General features: G+C 40.2%; 1 protein-coding gene across 2 annotated transcripts in view; it reads left to right on the top strand.

The window, feature by feature from the left end:
* Nucleotides 1–14,564, top strand: part of coro7 (coronin 7) — a 105,138-nt gene that overhangs the window by 8,396 nt on the left and 82,178 nt on the right. For both annotated transcript variants that reach the window (XM_034894386.1, XM_034894387.1), the window contains one exon: nt 2,619–2,669. In XM_034894386.1, coding sequence (XP_034750277.1) covers nt 2,619–2,669 — 51 coding nt within the window. The remainder of the gene's footprint in view (nt 1–2,618; nt 2,670–14,564) is intronic.

Here is a 14,564-nt window from a genome sequence, read left to right as displayed (position 1 = left end):
TACACACAAATACAAATGCGCACATGGCTGGTTATTGTCATGGGCTTAAAAAAGTGTGTTTGCTTGTCGGTGTGTGTGGCTTGGTGGACACATCTGTACTTGAGTAGCCCCTCATCTGTGTGTTTGTACAACCAGATAGTATGCTCCCTCATGTTTGCACAACAACACTTAGGTTGAAATGCCAGTGAGTAAACCTAATATGGCAAATGTATGTTTGTCTATATGTGCAGTAGATATGTGTGCATTTGGTTATTCTAAAGTGTGTTTGCAAGGTCATGAAACTGAAATGATGGTTGGCTGAAGAGCTCCAACACACAGTCAATTGACAGAAAATTAATCAGCAACTGTTTTGATAATTAAGTTAACTGAGTTTTTGTTGTTGTTGTCAAATGCCTAAAATCTGGGGGTTTGACGACTTTATTTGTCATACATGATAATAATCTAAATACACTTGGACTGTTGCTCCTAAAGAAGAACGCTTTTGAGGATGATAACTTAGACTATTGGGAATTGTAATGGTAATATTTCACTGTTGACAAAGAATGAATTCATTAATTGAGATATAAAAATAATGTGTAGTTGCAGCCCTTGTTGGCTATCTACCAGAATGATTTGTTGAGTAAACCAACATTTACCAGTACATGCGTGCTTGTGTTCTGTACAGGTACACTCAGAGTGCTTACAGGTTAGAGATGGTTTAAGCCAGATTTGGGTATTTTTGCAACAGGTGAGGTCTCATCGTGTGTGTGTGTGTGTGTGTGTGTGTGTGTGTGTGTGTGTGTGTGTGTGTGTGTGTGTGTGTGTGTGTGTGTGTGTGTGTGTGTGTGTGTGTGTGTGTGTGTGTGTGTGTGTGTGTGTGTGTGTGTGTGTGTGTGTGTGTGTGTGTGTGTGTGTGTGTGTGTGTGTGTGTGTGTGTGTGTGTGTGTGTGTGTGTGTGTGTGTGTGTGTGTGTGTGTAAGCCCTTGACTTAGGCCTATGTCACAGAGGCCTCAAGCCTTGGGGCATCATATTAGTGGGTGGGCAAGCTACACAAACACACAGAGAAAGGAAGAGGACATATTAAGAAACCCCCCGTTTGCTATTTAAGCAAATAAATCCCCTCTTGCATTGCTGTGGAGACTAGGACAAAGAAGCAAATGCTCAGATTGATCATTGGCTTCAACACTGGATGGGGTGCGTGTGTGCGTGTATGTGTGTCATTGTCAGCTTCCTGATTCACTTTGACGTGTATAAGTGAGTTCAGTGTGTACCTGGTTTAGTCTAAGTTTACATACTTATTACCTGCTATCAGCCCTGAATGTCTGCTGTGATCACAGTCACACAGTGATTTTGAGTGACACGGTAGAAAGACATGCATGTCCCGGTCACAGCCTGATACCATTAGGCCCCATTTCCTCTCAATCACGCAGGAGGCTCTCTGATTGGCTGCTGTGATTGATGCCAAATGCATGTTTGGGCTGACCGGGGTCAAGGCGCACAAGGCTTTGGAGAGGTGACTGGATTGCATTTGCCGATGAATCAGTCAGATCACACTGATAAATGGAGAAAATAACCTCTGTCCAACTGTTAAGCATGGGGGTAAATCAATCATGCTTGGTTTGTATTGCAGCCAGTGGCATAGGGAACATTTCACGAGTAGAAGGAAAAATAGATTCAATAAAATTTCAGCAAATTTTGGACACTAACTTGATGCCATCTGTGAAAAAGTTGAAGTTAAAGAGAGGATGGCTTCTACAAATGGATAATGATCCTAAACACGCCTCAAAATTCGTGGTGGATTACATTAAGAGGCGTAAACTGAAGGTTTTGCCATGGCCTTCACAATCTCCTGACCTCAACATAACTGAAAATCTATGGATAGACCTTAAAAGAGCAGTGCGTGACAGACAGCCCAGAAATCTCAAAGAACTGGAAGACTTTTGGAAGGAAGAAGGGGCAAAGATACCTCAAACAAGAATTGAAAGACTCTTGGCTAGCTACAAAAGGCGTTTCCAAGCTGTGATACTTTCCATAGGGGGCAGTACAAGGTATTAAATCTGCAGGATGCCCAAACTTTTGCAGATGCCATTTTTTTGTTTTCTGTTATTTTGAAAGTGTAAATGATGGAAATAAAATTTAACTTTTTGTGAAATTTTATACATATGTCTAATCTTTCAGTTGATGCCGTTTGGAGATTTTTCCCTCTTTTCTTGGCTTCTTTATGCACATTAACACAATTTTTTACCTTGGGGGCCCAAACTTTCGAGCCCCACTGAATGGTGGAGGGACTCTTTATTAATGTTTTTAATATGCTGCTTTCATATTTCAGTTTTCTATTTTGGTTTCTATGAGAAAAAAACGGACAGTTGACTGAAGAGCATTTAATTCCTTCCCCTTTCTCTGTGAGAACTTTAAATCTTGGTCTTACATATGCTTTTTGACCTCCTTTGCACGTATTAATTATACTGCCAGTTTATGAGGTATATCTATCTAAAACTAATGCAGTCTAATACAACAGTCTGGCAATAAATCCTACCCTCATGAAGGTTATGATGTTAAGCTTTTGTTGAAACTGTAGAGAGGTGTTGATTCAACTGTAGGATTTACGTATTTTTATTTATTTATTTTTATCTGTCCAGGACAAGATGCTGCGAGTGTTTGACCCCAGAGCCCAGCTGACACCTGTTCAGGTAAGTCCCCTAATAATGCCCTCATCCCGCGGTTCTGAACTCCTGGCAACTGCTGTTAGAAAACAGGGAAATCAGTTGCAGCCATCCATCTTAGAAAACCATTTATGTAGTACAAACAGAACTTTATGTAACCCTATATAAGGAAAACGATGCAGAAAAAGAGTCCTTGTCACTCCACTGCCATTTACTGTAAGTATGTTTGTTCCACACTGCATTTAGTGATGATAAACATGTTGACAGTAACCCCGTTAGCTCACCACTGGCCACTCTGTGATTCATCTACTATTGATTTATAGATTTGCTACACAAGCTTCAGTCTCTGCTCTCCTGTTCCCACGGTACCCATCCCACACTAACCTAACACGACCATGAACCTTTCCGCTCTCACCGCTCTCTCCTTTCCTCATTGGAAATCTCTCACCAATGACAACCAGGCCTGAGCCAAAAGGACTCACATCCAGCAGCAAGTGGAGTGGGAGAGCGTTTATATGTTAAGGGAAGATTAAGATGTGACGGATGGCGGAAAGTAGTGTGAGAGTCCGGTCAATGTAGAGCAAATATTCTCACACTTTTCAGTGGTGGACCTCCCAGGGTGTTTTAATTACAGACGCTTTGTCTGCATAAGACCGTGGGCTCTCTCATTTGTAAATATAAGGAATTCTGTAAAAACATGCCGCAGCAGACATACATTTTTGACCACGGAAATACCTGAAAGGCACTTCACCCTGTGTATTTGCATTTGATTGTGTATGTGCTCCCCCCATGTGTTGTTTGGTACGTGTTTTTGAAACGTTGACACCTCCGTGAAAGACCTACTGTTTCAGAGGTATGTGATCTCATTGACTCTGAAAGGTAAAAAAAGGTACATGTGGACTGTTTTCTTTGTGGCACACCTAGAACTGGATGCCTTCGCAACACAGAGTGTAAATACAGTGCGTGTGTGTTCGCTTAAGTAACACAAGCTAGGCTGACTCCCCTCCATCGTTTGAACCTGGATGTTTACGTCAGGTGTGTTGGAGTCCTTTTAAAACACTGCTTTTCTGCGTGCTGTTTGTATTTTCTCTTCTGCAAAGTCTCTCTTACCAGACCAGCAAATTGGGAAATCAATCACAGCTTTTCAGTAAATGCTCTCCCAGGTCCTCTGCAACTCTGCACACACTGTTCAACAAATTTGAAGGAATTCAAACAAAATTGCTCTAAAGTTTGATGTAAATCACTTCAAGCAGTTAAAGGGGTCTCATTAGTTCCAATAGAATCAGTGCTGGTTAATTTGTCTGTCTGAAACCGTGTCTCCAGTAAGATCCCAGTGGTTACTGGTGGTGGGGATGAGCAGCTGGGACATTCCAGCAAAGTCTATGGGATTTTTGAATTCATTAGATCGTTGTCAGTGGTAAATAGACTGTGTAGAGGAAGAGAGGAAAAACATGCAACAAAGGTCTCAAGGCAGATTTGAACCCAGGAATATGTTTTGAGTTTCAGCTTTTTAATATGTGTGTAAGACCAACTCGTGGACCGCCATTAGTGTACTTACAGTAGATATTAATATATGCCTATTGTAGTACTTTGGTTCATCTAGCATCTATATGTACTTTGCAGACTTTTCAAATAATATGTACAATACAACAATGAGAGGGGCCATTCTGCTGCGTAATGAGTACTTTTACTTTTGATTTTAACTGCTGTTGATACTTTAGGTACCTTTTACTTAAGTAAGATTTTTGATGTAGTACTTACTTGTAACCATGGAACACTTGCTACAGGGCTGTTAGGAAATGTTATAATTCCATAAAAGTACAAAACAAAACCAGTCCGTCATCCCTACTTTTTAGCATTCAGCTGTCTATTAAATCTGTGTGTGGACACTGCCTGACTGTTGCTGATGAATCTGTGATTTTCTTTATTTAGTAAGTAACAACCAACCAGGTCAAACGAAGTTGACTGATGGGCACCTAGACCCAATGAGCCAGATCTACTTGTCTCTCTGCTCTCTTTTACCCCCCCTACTCTCTCATTAATCCTATTTGTCTCCCTGTCATGGAGAGGAGGACCAAGGAGTGAAGAAGCCTGAGTCAGCATGCTGTCCTCTGCTCCCCATGTCTTCACCACTTCACACCAAAGAAGAGTTAGGACCCAGTTCAAAGTTATTAGACGGTTGCTCTTCCCTTTTAAGTTTTGAGATCTCTTTTTTTTCCTTGTTCTTTGTGCCGATCTCTCTGAAATATCTGAGGTCCTGCTTTAATTTGGAGTCCCTTGAGTGGACAGAGCCTCACACTGACAGCTTTCAGATGTGCGATTCTCTGTCTACTACTACAAGACAATGGGCGAGCCAGTGCCACTCCTATCAACACCCCAAGGATTGAAAGGGTGCAGGCAAATTGTAAACCCACTGAACATGATGAGGCCAGTAATTTGGATGCATAAGAGAGTATGAAGCTTTAACTTCTAATTGGCCCAGCAAAGCAATGTTCAACACCATAAAACACAACGTAACATTATATATTATATAAGCGGTTACAAGGAGATTCAACAAAATAGTTTGTTTGAGATTCAACGACACAGTGAAGCACTGCCATTTTCTCCAGTTTGCATGTTGATCAGTTTGTTGTTGTAGATGTGATGTGATGGGAGGGAAGAGTCAATCTGGCCACAAAGTAAACGGAGAGGGTTTGCTGAAAGTGTCCAAGCTATTTACGTTTGTAACCTCACTTAGAGGTCTGTTTGGCTTCTTACATGAGAGCCAGTCAGTTGTCAGGGTGATGGATGTCTCACAAAAGGTGCGGATCATTAGAGTTAAGTAAGAAAATAGAGTGAATTTCTTTTTTTTTTGTCATGTCAAAAGTTTATATTTCCCTGCAATACACAATAGAAGTTCTGTGCATCCAAAACAACCAGCTCAGACACAAAAGGCCTAATAAATGCCATTTATTTACATATGTTTTTATCCAGGCTTTTCCGGTACCATCATTAGTGTATCTCCAATAGTCCAAATGGTTGCAACGTGTGTCTAGTCCGTTTGATTTGGGCAGGAGGTGTACCTACATGGCCCCTATCCGTCGAAAAATCCAACCCCTGAGCTGGGAGCCAGCTCATGGGCGATCACTGTTGTCCTGGTTCCACCCCAGCAGCATTGCCGGGTGGGGCTGGCTGTATTTAAGGGAAATAAGACTGTGTAGGGTAATTAAGGTCTTGGACTGGAGGAGCAGTATATACTGCATCTGTAATCTGGAGTTGTATTTAGGTAGTTGGCACACACAGGGAGAGTACATGTCCGTACATGTGGCATCCTCTTCCTGTCCCACTACTGAAGAGCTGGTTGAATTTCAGATTTGATTTTTGTTTTGTTTTGTTGTTGTTTTTTCATGACTTTTGCATGACTTTGTTTTTTCCCCCCAATCCATCCATCCATCAGTCCCTTGAAGGTAAAGGTTAATGTAAAGGTAAACATATATATATATATATATATATATATATATATATATATATATATATATATATATATATATATATATATATATATATATATATATATATATATATATATTTCTTTTTTTTTTTACAGATATAAATCATACACATTTAAAGGATAACAAAGTGGTGAATCATAAAATCACCAAAGATAAACATATAACATGTGCTTTGCTGGCCTGGGTTCTGCCCTCTCTGCCATAACATCCCTATACTGGCCTCTTGTTTTCAGATGAGTCTCTTTCACGTCTCCATGTAGTTAGGCCTCCGCCCTGCTTTCTTGCACTAAGCCACCCGACTGCTCAGACCGAGCACGTAGGGAGAGATAAGGCCGGCACATTTGCCGACCTGATCGGAATCGGACAAGTTGTCTTGTGGATGTAGGGACACGTGCCTTACACAGACATTTGTGTTGCTCTCTTCTGTCTTATTCACGACAAATCTTTTGATTTTCTCGTGAATTTGCTGATTCTGAGGTTCTGAGTGTGTCTGGTGTGTATACCATGTGTGCTTCAAATTACAGTGCTGAAAATACCCCTCATAGTTTTGGGCCAGTGCTGGCCGTAGAGCTGTCGATCTGTGGTCGCTGGAAGAGGAGGGAGACAGGAAAAGGGAATAGTTTGCTGAACTTGGGGGCCAGATTCCTCTTTTTCAGCTCAAGCTTCTGCTGCTTTGGGTGAAATTAGAGAGGACCACGAGCTGGAGTGGGTTTGGACTTGAGGAGGGAATGCTGGGCAAGGCCAAGGGAAAGCACAGCAGTTTCATTGCTATAGGTGGCTGAGAGCAGCCACTCATACCAACTTTTATATACTGCCACAAATCTCTCTCTGTCTCTCTCTCTCTCTCTCTCTTTGTGTTTTGTTGGTTAGTGAATAGTTTGTTTGTTAATAGTTTAAAGTTAATAATTCAAAACCTTTTTTTTGTTTACACTGTTACGTTGTCTTTCATAATAGGCTTATTCAACTGTTACATACTCTGCATCAAACTGCTAAATTTAGTAACCGAATTAAAGGGATCCTCGATAAAAATGTTGGATTATGTTGTTAATGTTTTTATCGTAAAGAAAAATGGAGGGCAAGCTCAAATACAAATTGAACATTGAGAGTTCAATGAGTACTGCCTTCATTTTTAAAAGTATTTAAAATATGTCGATATAGATATGGAAATTTCTTTCTCAGTCGCAAAAATGCTCAGTATTGTGTTCTACTAACAAATAATTTCTTCTCACATAATGTCAATTCCAGCTACACAAGCTGCATAATTCTACCTGAAGCTAAGCCAAAAATACTTCTCAATTCACGTATATAGCCAACATACCCGACGATGCTTGTTGGATGGAACAATACCATTCATGATAACATGTGATTTAATAGGCAGTCTCTCACACACTGTTTCTGCATGTGTAGAGTGTCTGTTAAACACAGCTTTTTACTGCTGAATATGTGTTTAACATTATTTCCCCTCTCCAGATGTAAACATGACATACCAGAAAGATTCTTCTGTACACACAGCAGCATTTTTCTTTTCCTCCAACATTTCAGCTCCCCAGTAAATGTTTGATGGCATGAAGCATACACTGTAAAACAGTAGTGCAAGGTAATAAATAAGCAACTTTTTTTTTTGACAGTGATGACTGGGAGATTACTTTTATTTTCTTTATAGCAACACTATAATGTACTCACATTTCCTGCTTGTACAAATCTCAGGACTCATTCATAAAGAAAGAGAGAAACACCTGGCAAGAAATATGTCTTTAATTGTACAAATGTCAAGCTTCCAATTAGGACGTTGACCCCCATCTAACCGTTTGACTCCCTTTGTACTCCCTTTGATTACTCATGGCAGATAATGTCACCTATTCTCAGAGTGTGTTCCGGTCGCCTATTTCCCTGAGAAATGGACTGCATAGATTATTCCGTCATTGTAGGGAGCAAACATGCTCAGTTCAAAGGGAATTGCAAACTGAGTGGTAAACCACTGAACAATTGTTCATCACTTCACCTGAAGCTCACAAGCAAGATTACCCATCAGTCATTGTACCTTGCTAAAAAGCGTACATCTTTTAAATGAATCAAAACACATTCATTCAAAAGTTACATGCATTTCAATAGAATACATTTTACAATGGTAATAGTTTTTGTTTCAATATTTAAGTTCAGAAGAGTGACATTCCCACAGTAGCAGCAATGTCTGTCACCAAGGTGTTTACGTTACCAGGGTGATGCTAAGAGGAAATGATATCTGCCTTGGTGACGTTGCAGTGCGTTCTGAATGGAGGAATTTTGTTGAGTGAAGTTCCCTTAACCAACATTCCCTGATCAGGGACAAAGGACTGTGGTTCGGAATGCAGCCCTAGTCATGGCTTGGCTTGAAGTTTCAACCTGCGTTTTTCTCCATCAAAATGCATATATTCAAACGTTTAAAATACCACTATGAGTTTATTTCTACAGATCTATTTCTACTTTATCTTTAGCTTTTGTTGTCCTTATGCCCTCTCTCACCCCATTGTCTCACTCATAGGGTTTGTCTCTTTCCATATACTCACCTCTTTTCCAAACACCCTAATGCACGGTGTATTGTGCCTGTATTTTCCTCCATCAGGCCCTGCTAGGTTCAAGACCTGGTAATAGCCAGTGGTTTAACTCAACACAGATGTTGTGCCCCTCCTTCTTGTCATCTCATCTCACTCTCTGCCAGTGTTCGTTATAGTTTGAATAATCTTGGCAGTGCAGAAAGGTGTCTTTCCTAATGAGGGAACACACTATAAACAGTTCAGCCAAACGGTGGCATAAAATCTGGATATTCCATTGCTGTCTTGGATGGAGTCTGTCTCAATTACAATTGATACGTGCTTAGTTTTTATGACCTAACTCCTTTTATGTGCTTATTTTTATTGTAAACTAAGGGATACTCTTGCCTTTGGTTTGGTTCAATGTCATGTTTGAATTATTCTTTGTGTGTGTGGGAATAAACAAAAGGATGAGTTAATGAATGTTGGTCTGGTTGCTGGAAAAGATCTGAAGGGGTCAATAAATGCAGGAGTGAAAGAGATGGGGGAAGTTTGGAGGTTTTTATTTTGCTTTGGCAAATCAACTGTACGTGTGCGCGTGTGTGCGGTAAGGAGTTAGAGTGCCAGCTGGCAGCAATGGAGCACTTTGCTCACATTTGAGCGGATGCTTCATTAGTGCTGGCTGCTTGGGGACTCAACTAAGTACGGCCCTATGCACACATGTGGGTGACACCTGTGGCCAATACTTGATGACTATTAGCTTTTTTGTCCTGCTGCATCCTGAGAGGGAAGAGTCAATCTCATGGGAATTAGTGGCTTCTTCAGCTGTCTGCCCTATTTTGTTTGAATCGGACTGCATTTTATAATTAATTAATTTTCAATGATTAAATAAAAAATATATATAATTGTTTCTTTGTAAATGAGATCAGTCTTCATAGTAGTCACTTGTTTTGCAAGTTTCTGTCATCATTCAATACAAGAAATTAATCAAAACATTGATATCCGCACAGTTGCAGCATTTCACAGCTCCCATGGGACTTCACCTCAGTTTGCCCTTTTTATCTCTACTTCACTTTTTAGAAACTACAATGTGGCTTTAATCACCCTCTGCACTGCTCCGTTTTTACCATCCATTTTATTTAAAACAAGCAAATCCTTTTTCTGTCTTTTCATAGCCAGAACAGCAGAATGAGGTGTGAAGTGGCTTGTTGTTGATCTTCTCTACCCGGTGTTGTTTTAACAATGATCAATTACTGTGGTTTGTTTAAGTGTGTGGTTTTGTGGCTTGCAAGTAGCTGAAAGGAGCAGGCGCTGTTTGTGTGTGAATTGATATTTGTACCCATGGTACAGATCTAGTGGGATTGTGTACATCAGACCACTTGTCATTGCAGCAAGTTTAATTACATAATGGTCTGGATTAGTGCGTACTGGGACATACACTAGCATGTCTACATGACAATCATGGCGACACACCGTTTAAATCAGACCAAGCAGCATAGCAAAAGTTGTCAGACTGTCTGATGGAATCCACATATACAATGGTATACAGTAGGCCGCCACACGACAAAGCGAGAACAAGACACAGCTGAGGCCAACCTCAGAGAGCCCAGAGGGAAATAAAGTGCAGTGTGGGCTCCATCCGTGGCTAGGCTAGCTGACCTTAGTGTGACCAAACGCTAGTGCTATTTCCATTATCCTGGTTTTCTCCATATGCTAACTGGATCATGCCAGTGGTTAGCTTAGAGGTCAGACAGTGGTGCTGCTTAAAAGAGGTGAGAGTTTTAAGACCGACAGCTTAGTAAATTCATTCTGTACTTTTCTCAGTTAAACAACTAACTAGGGAACATGCAAAAGATGTGTTGCCTACTTACAGAGTCTTGTTTTTTTGTTTTCTAAGATACAAAGCCAAGTTGTAAGGCGTATTGTGTAGGCATGCCCAGATTGGAAAATGATGTCTGCCATTGATTACTGTATATCCTTTATTGGTGTTACATCACTTGGTATTTTATTTGGTCTAAAAATAATTGTATTTGTAAGATTTTCCATTATTTCAGCGGCCTTTTGTAATTATTATATTGTAAAAATGAAATAAAAAAATGTAAGGTTATATAATTAGTTATTATTGGCAAAATCACAGGACAAATGAAGGGGAATAACAGCTGAATGGTATTTTGCTGAAATCTAACTAATCATAGCAATGCATTATTGATGAAGTGTAAACATTGCTGAGATGATAATTATGTTAAACACTAACGCAAAGTTTAACATGGCGAGGCAGCTTTATTTGTGTAGTATATTTCAGCTGCAAGGCAATTGAATGTGCTTTAACATTAACAAGGAATTATAAACTATTAAAAAGATAAAACGGCTAAAACAGAATTAGACAGATGTTAAATACAAGAATAAAAGTTACAGTGAAGTGCTAGAAATAAACAATTACTTAAAAAAAGTTAGCATCAAACAGAAATGCTTTGAGCCTTGATTTAAAAGAACTGAGATTTGCAGTCGACCTGTAGTTTTCTGCGAGTTTGTTCCAGATGTGTGGTGCATAAAAACTGAACGCTGCTTCCCCCTGTTTAGTTCTGACTCTGGGGACAGGAACCAGACCTGTCCCAGATGACCTGAGAGGTCTGGGTGGTTCATAATGTAGCAGCAGATCACAAATGTATGTTTGTTTTTTTCACCACCTTGACTATTTTTTCCATATGACATAATATCAATTAACAGACCAAAGTTAAGCAAATTGATACATCACTCTGTCAAAATCAATGTAAATTTACATATTTCTAACTGGACCTTGTGTTAAATTAAAATTTTTAGTGGCTGGAACTGGTGTGGTGCAGTCAATGGCTCTCTCTACCTCCTGAGCCACAGCTGCGTATCTGCATTTAACTGGATGTTTTTCCTCTTTGCATACTGTTGCTGTGAGCATAGGGGGCCTTGAAATCTGGCTCACACATGTCTTAAAAATGCCACTTCCTTAGGTCATCACTTACTAATTGAGCTTCTTAAGACAACAGGTTCTCCTACAATCTGTGGTTAATGCAAGAGTTAAATAGTTCTCCCTGAGTGAAGCTTTTGAGTGTAGGGGTAAAGTTTGCGTTGGAGAGCTTGTCGTATTTGGGAACTCTCTGCAGAGCAGTGTGAGCAGCGACAGGAGATTGAGCAGTTTGTTAGCATAGTGAAGATGAGGTAATTAATCAGGCTGTCAGTCAGCTGCCCCGTGCTCTGCTGCTGCACATAGAGTATGCCAGGGTCCAAAATGAGGGCTTTGGGCGTTGAAATGATACCCAGTGTTTAAAATATATAAGCATTAGTATTGTTTAGCATGTTACACACTTGATCTCATTGCATGTGTAAGCCCCTTTAGGCTAACACCTGCTGCAGTAATTATAATTACATTAAACTTGTTTTTCTACCATATTTTGCTTTGATATATAAGATTTCTCAAGTCCTTGAAGCAGATGCAGATAAGTTCCAATATCATACTTTGATTACAGCAAATAAATAGTAGATAAAGATAAGTTTGTAAAAAAAAAGAATAGCCCCCAGTATTTATATACATTTTCATGATTATCCACAAATTACATGAACATGACATGCCTTGCACACATGTGCCTCCCTAGCAAATCCCACTATGCACAAATCATGCTTCCATACAAATGCGTGGGGGTACTTTGAAGATGTGAAGCCTCTATGATGTGGTTTCAGGGAGGGAGCAAAGCCAGCCAACTGTATCCTTCGCAGCTATGAAAGAGCTATAAATGAACAAACACTGAAGGGCTGTGTGTGAGGGGCTTCATGGTGTCTCAAACAGTATGGGCATGATTAACTCTGTGTTGTGTGCTCCTACTCTGAACACACCCTCTCTTTAGGTTTCTCTAAGAAACGGTCCCAAAGAGTCATCTCTTTGTTCTTTACAGAGCAGTTCTGGCGAGCAGATTCTTATCAGCTGGGTGTTGGAGTTCTTGCTGTTGTCAGCAACATGATTCCTTCCTCTGTCATTAGTGCCCTGTCCTGTCCCATGGATATTGGTTTGGATTTAAAGGACCAAGCTACAAAGTGCATTCCTGGAAAATTCATTGTTTTAACCTCAATAACCACAATAACCATCAAAAACCCTGAAGATCACCAAACATGCTCTAGAAATCTCTTTTGGCTCTCTAGTGTTTCTTTTGGACCGAAACGCATATTTGGGCAATTCAATGGTCCCGTTAATCATGTTTGTTCCAGGAACCAACCAGCTTTATATGATGCTCTAATCAAAAACCAGCCTCTGTGACCTTGGCTAGTTTTCCCAGAGGGAGACATCTGCCAGTAGCAACAGTGCAGTTGGTGCCAGTACCCCCATGGTGTGCAGTGTTTGACCACAGCCCGAGCTGACACGATTGCCTAGCTGGATTTCTGACTATGGCCATATGGCCCAATTAGCACCGTGACTCAACAATCACAGCCTTTCTGTCAATGTGGACCAAAAATCACAATACAAGTCTGCCTAACTGCACCCAAAACCTAGTTAAGCAGACTCAGACTCAGTTTGGAAAAGATTTAAGGCCATTCTGATGTGTGATTCATGACTCCACCAATACAAATAGACAATTCCATTAGATTAAGGGTTTATTTATTTCCCACAATTCATTTTTACACAACTTGTTTAGCTGGCCCTTTTTCTTGATTCTTTGGCTCTTTTTCTGGATGCTCCAGCAATCTAGTACGTATAGACAGATTACCTCTTGTCTGTTGTCATCCAAAATAAGCAAAATAAAAACAAGTAACCCTTGGCTAGATCAGTTGAGCGAATGATTGTAAGGTGGATAGCAAGCACCCTGCACTGGCTCAGGCTGGGAAATGGTTTTTACACCTGCCCCCTCAGATTCTTTAAGAAACAAAAAATATAGTATTTGCAATGGTTTTGGGCTTGACATGTGTCCATTCACCTCAATGGATTAGTGTCACCTGACACAAATAATTGAATGAAATCTCCTGTTTAAAATAATTGTGCCTCTTTTAATTTGACAATCTGGAAAGTGTATGAGTTTAAATGTTGATGAGAGAGAAGAGACTTCAGCAAAGAAATGACTGCAGCAGAAATAGCGGTTAGGGAGTGTATTGCCAGTGCATGAAAGCCTACACCAGTGAGAAAGCGGGGCAGGCCATCCTGCACTGCGGCTACAGAGCATATGTACATTCGTACAGCGTCCTATTTTCCTGCCTGATTTTAGTCACTCATGGGTGAACATCACATCTTTTATTTAGTGAAGTCTTTAAACATCTGTCTAACCTGTGCTGTTGCTGTCTTTAGCGCTCATTTAATGTACCTTTCTCGCTTTCTTCCTAACACGTCGACATTCTCTATCTTTTTTCTTCTGTCATGCACAATGTCATCAGGGAATTGGTCTCTTGTTAAACTCCCTTTTTCCATATACCTCTTTTCCCCTCTTGATTTATTTTTCCATGGGGTAGAATGATTCCTAGGGCCAAGATTTTTTCCTGCCCTCTTAAAACACAGGGTGACGTCTTTGCGGCGGGCAGTCAGTGGCGATCAGTCTCACAAAGTCTCCATGGGTCACAGAAACTGAGCCAGCTCTTTGTCCTGTCGACCAGAAACGTGGAATTATTGATCCAGAGATTCATGATAATTTCTGAGAGTTTTACGTTTACGCTAAAACATTCGATTCCTTGGTAAATCAAACAATTGATTGACAGGAAATTATTAGTTAAGTATTTTTGTAATGTGTTAATTTGGTCCGACAAAAGAAAGCATTTGTGCCCAATGGCTCTGGGAAACAGTGTTGCAGTGTGCATGTTTCCTAACATTTTATAAAGAAAATAATTGTCAGATTGTGTATGTGAAAGTAAGGACTTTATAGGTGACTGCAGCTTTCTGATCTGTTATTTGATTTTTTTTCTGAGACCAAAAC

This window comes from Etheostoma cragini, chromosome 15, assembly GCF_013103735.1.
Source record: "Etheostoma cragini isolate CJK2018 chromosome 15, CSU_Ecrag_1.0, whole genome shotgun sequence".
NCBI lineage: Eukaryota > Metazoa > Chordata > Actinopteri > Perciformes > Percidae > Etheostoma > Etheostoma cragini.
The sequence above is the reverse complement of the archived record's forward strand: the minus strand, read 5'-3'. Positions and strand labels throughout refer to the sequence as shown.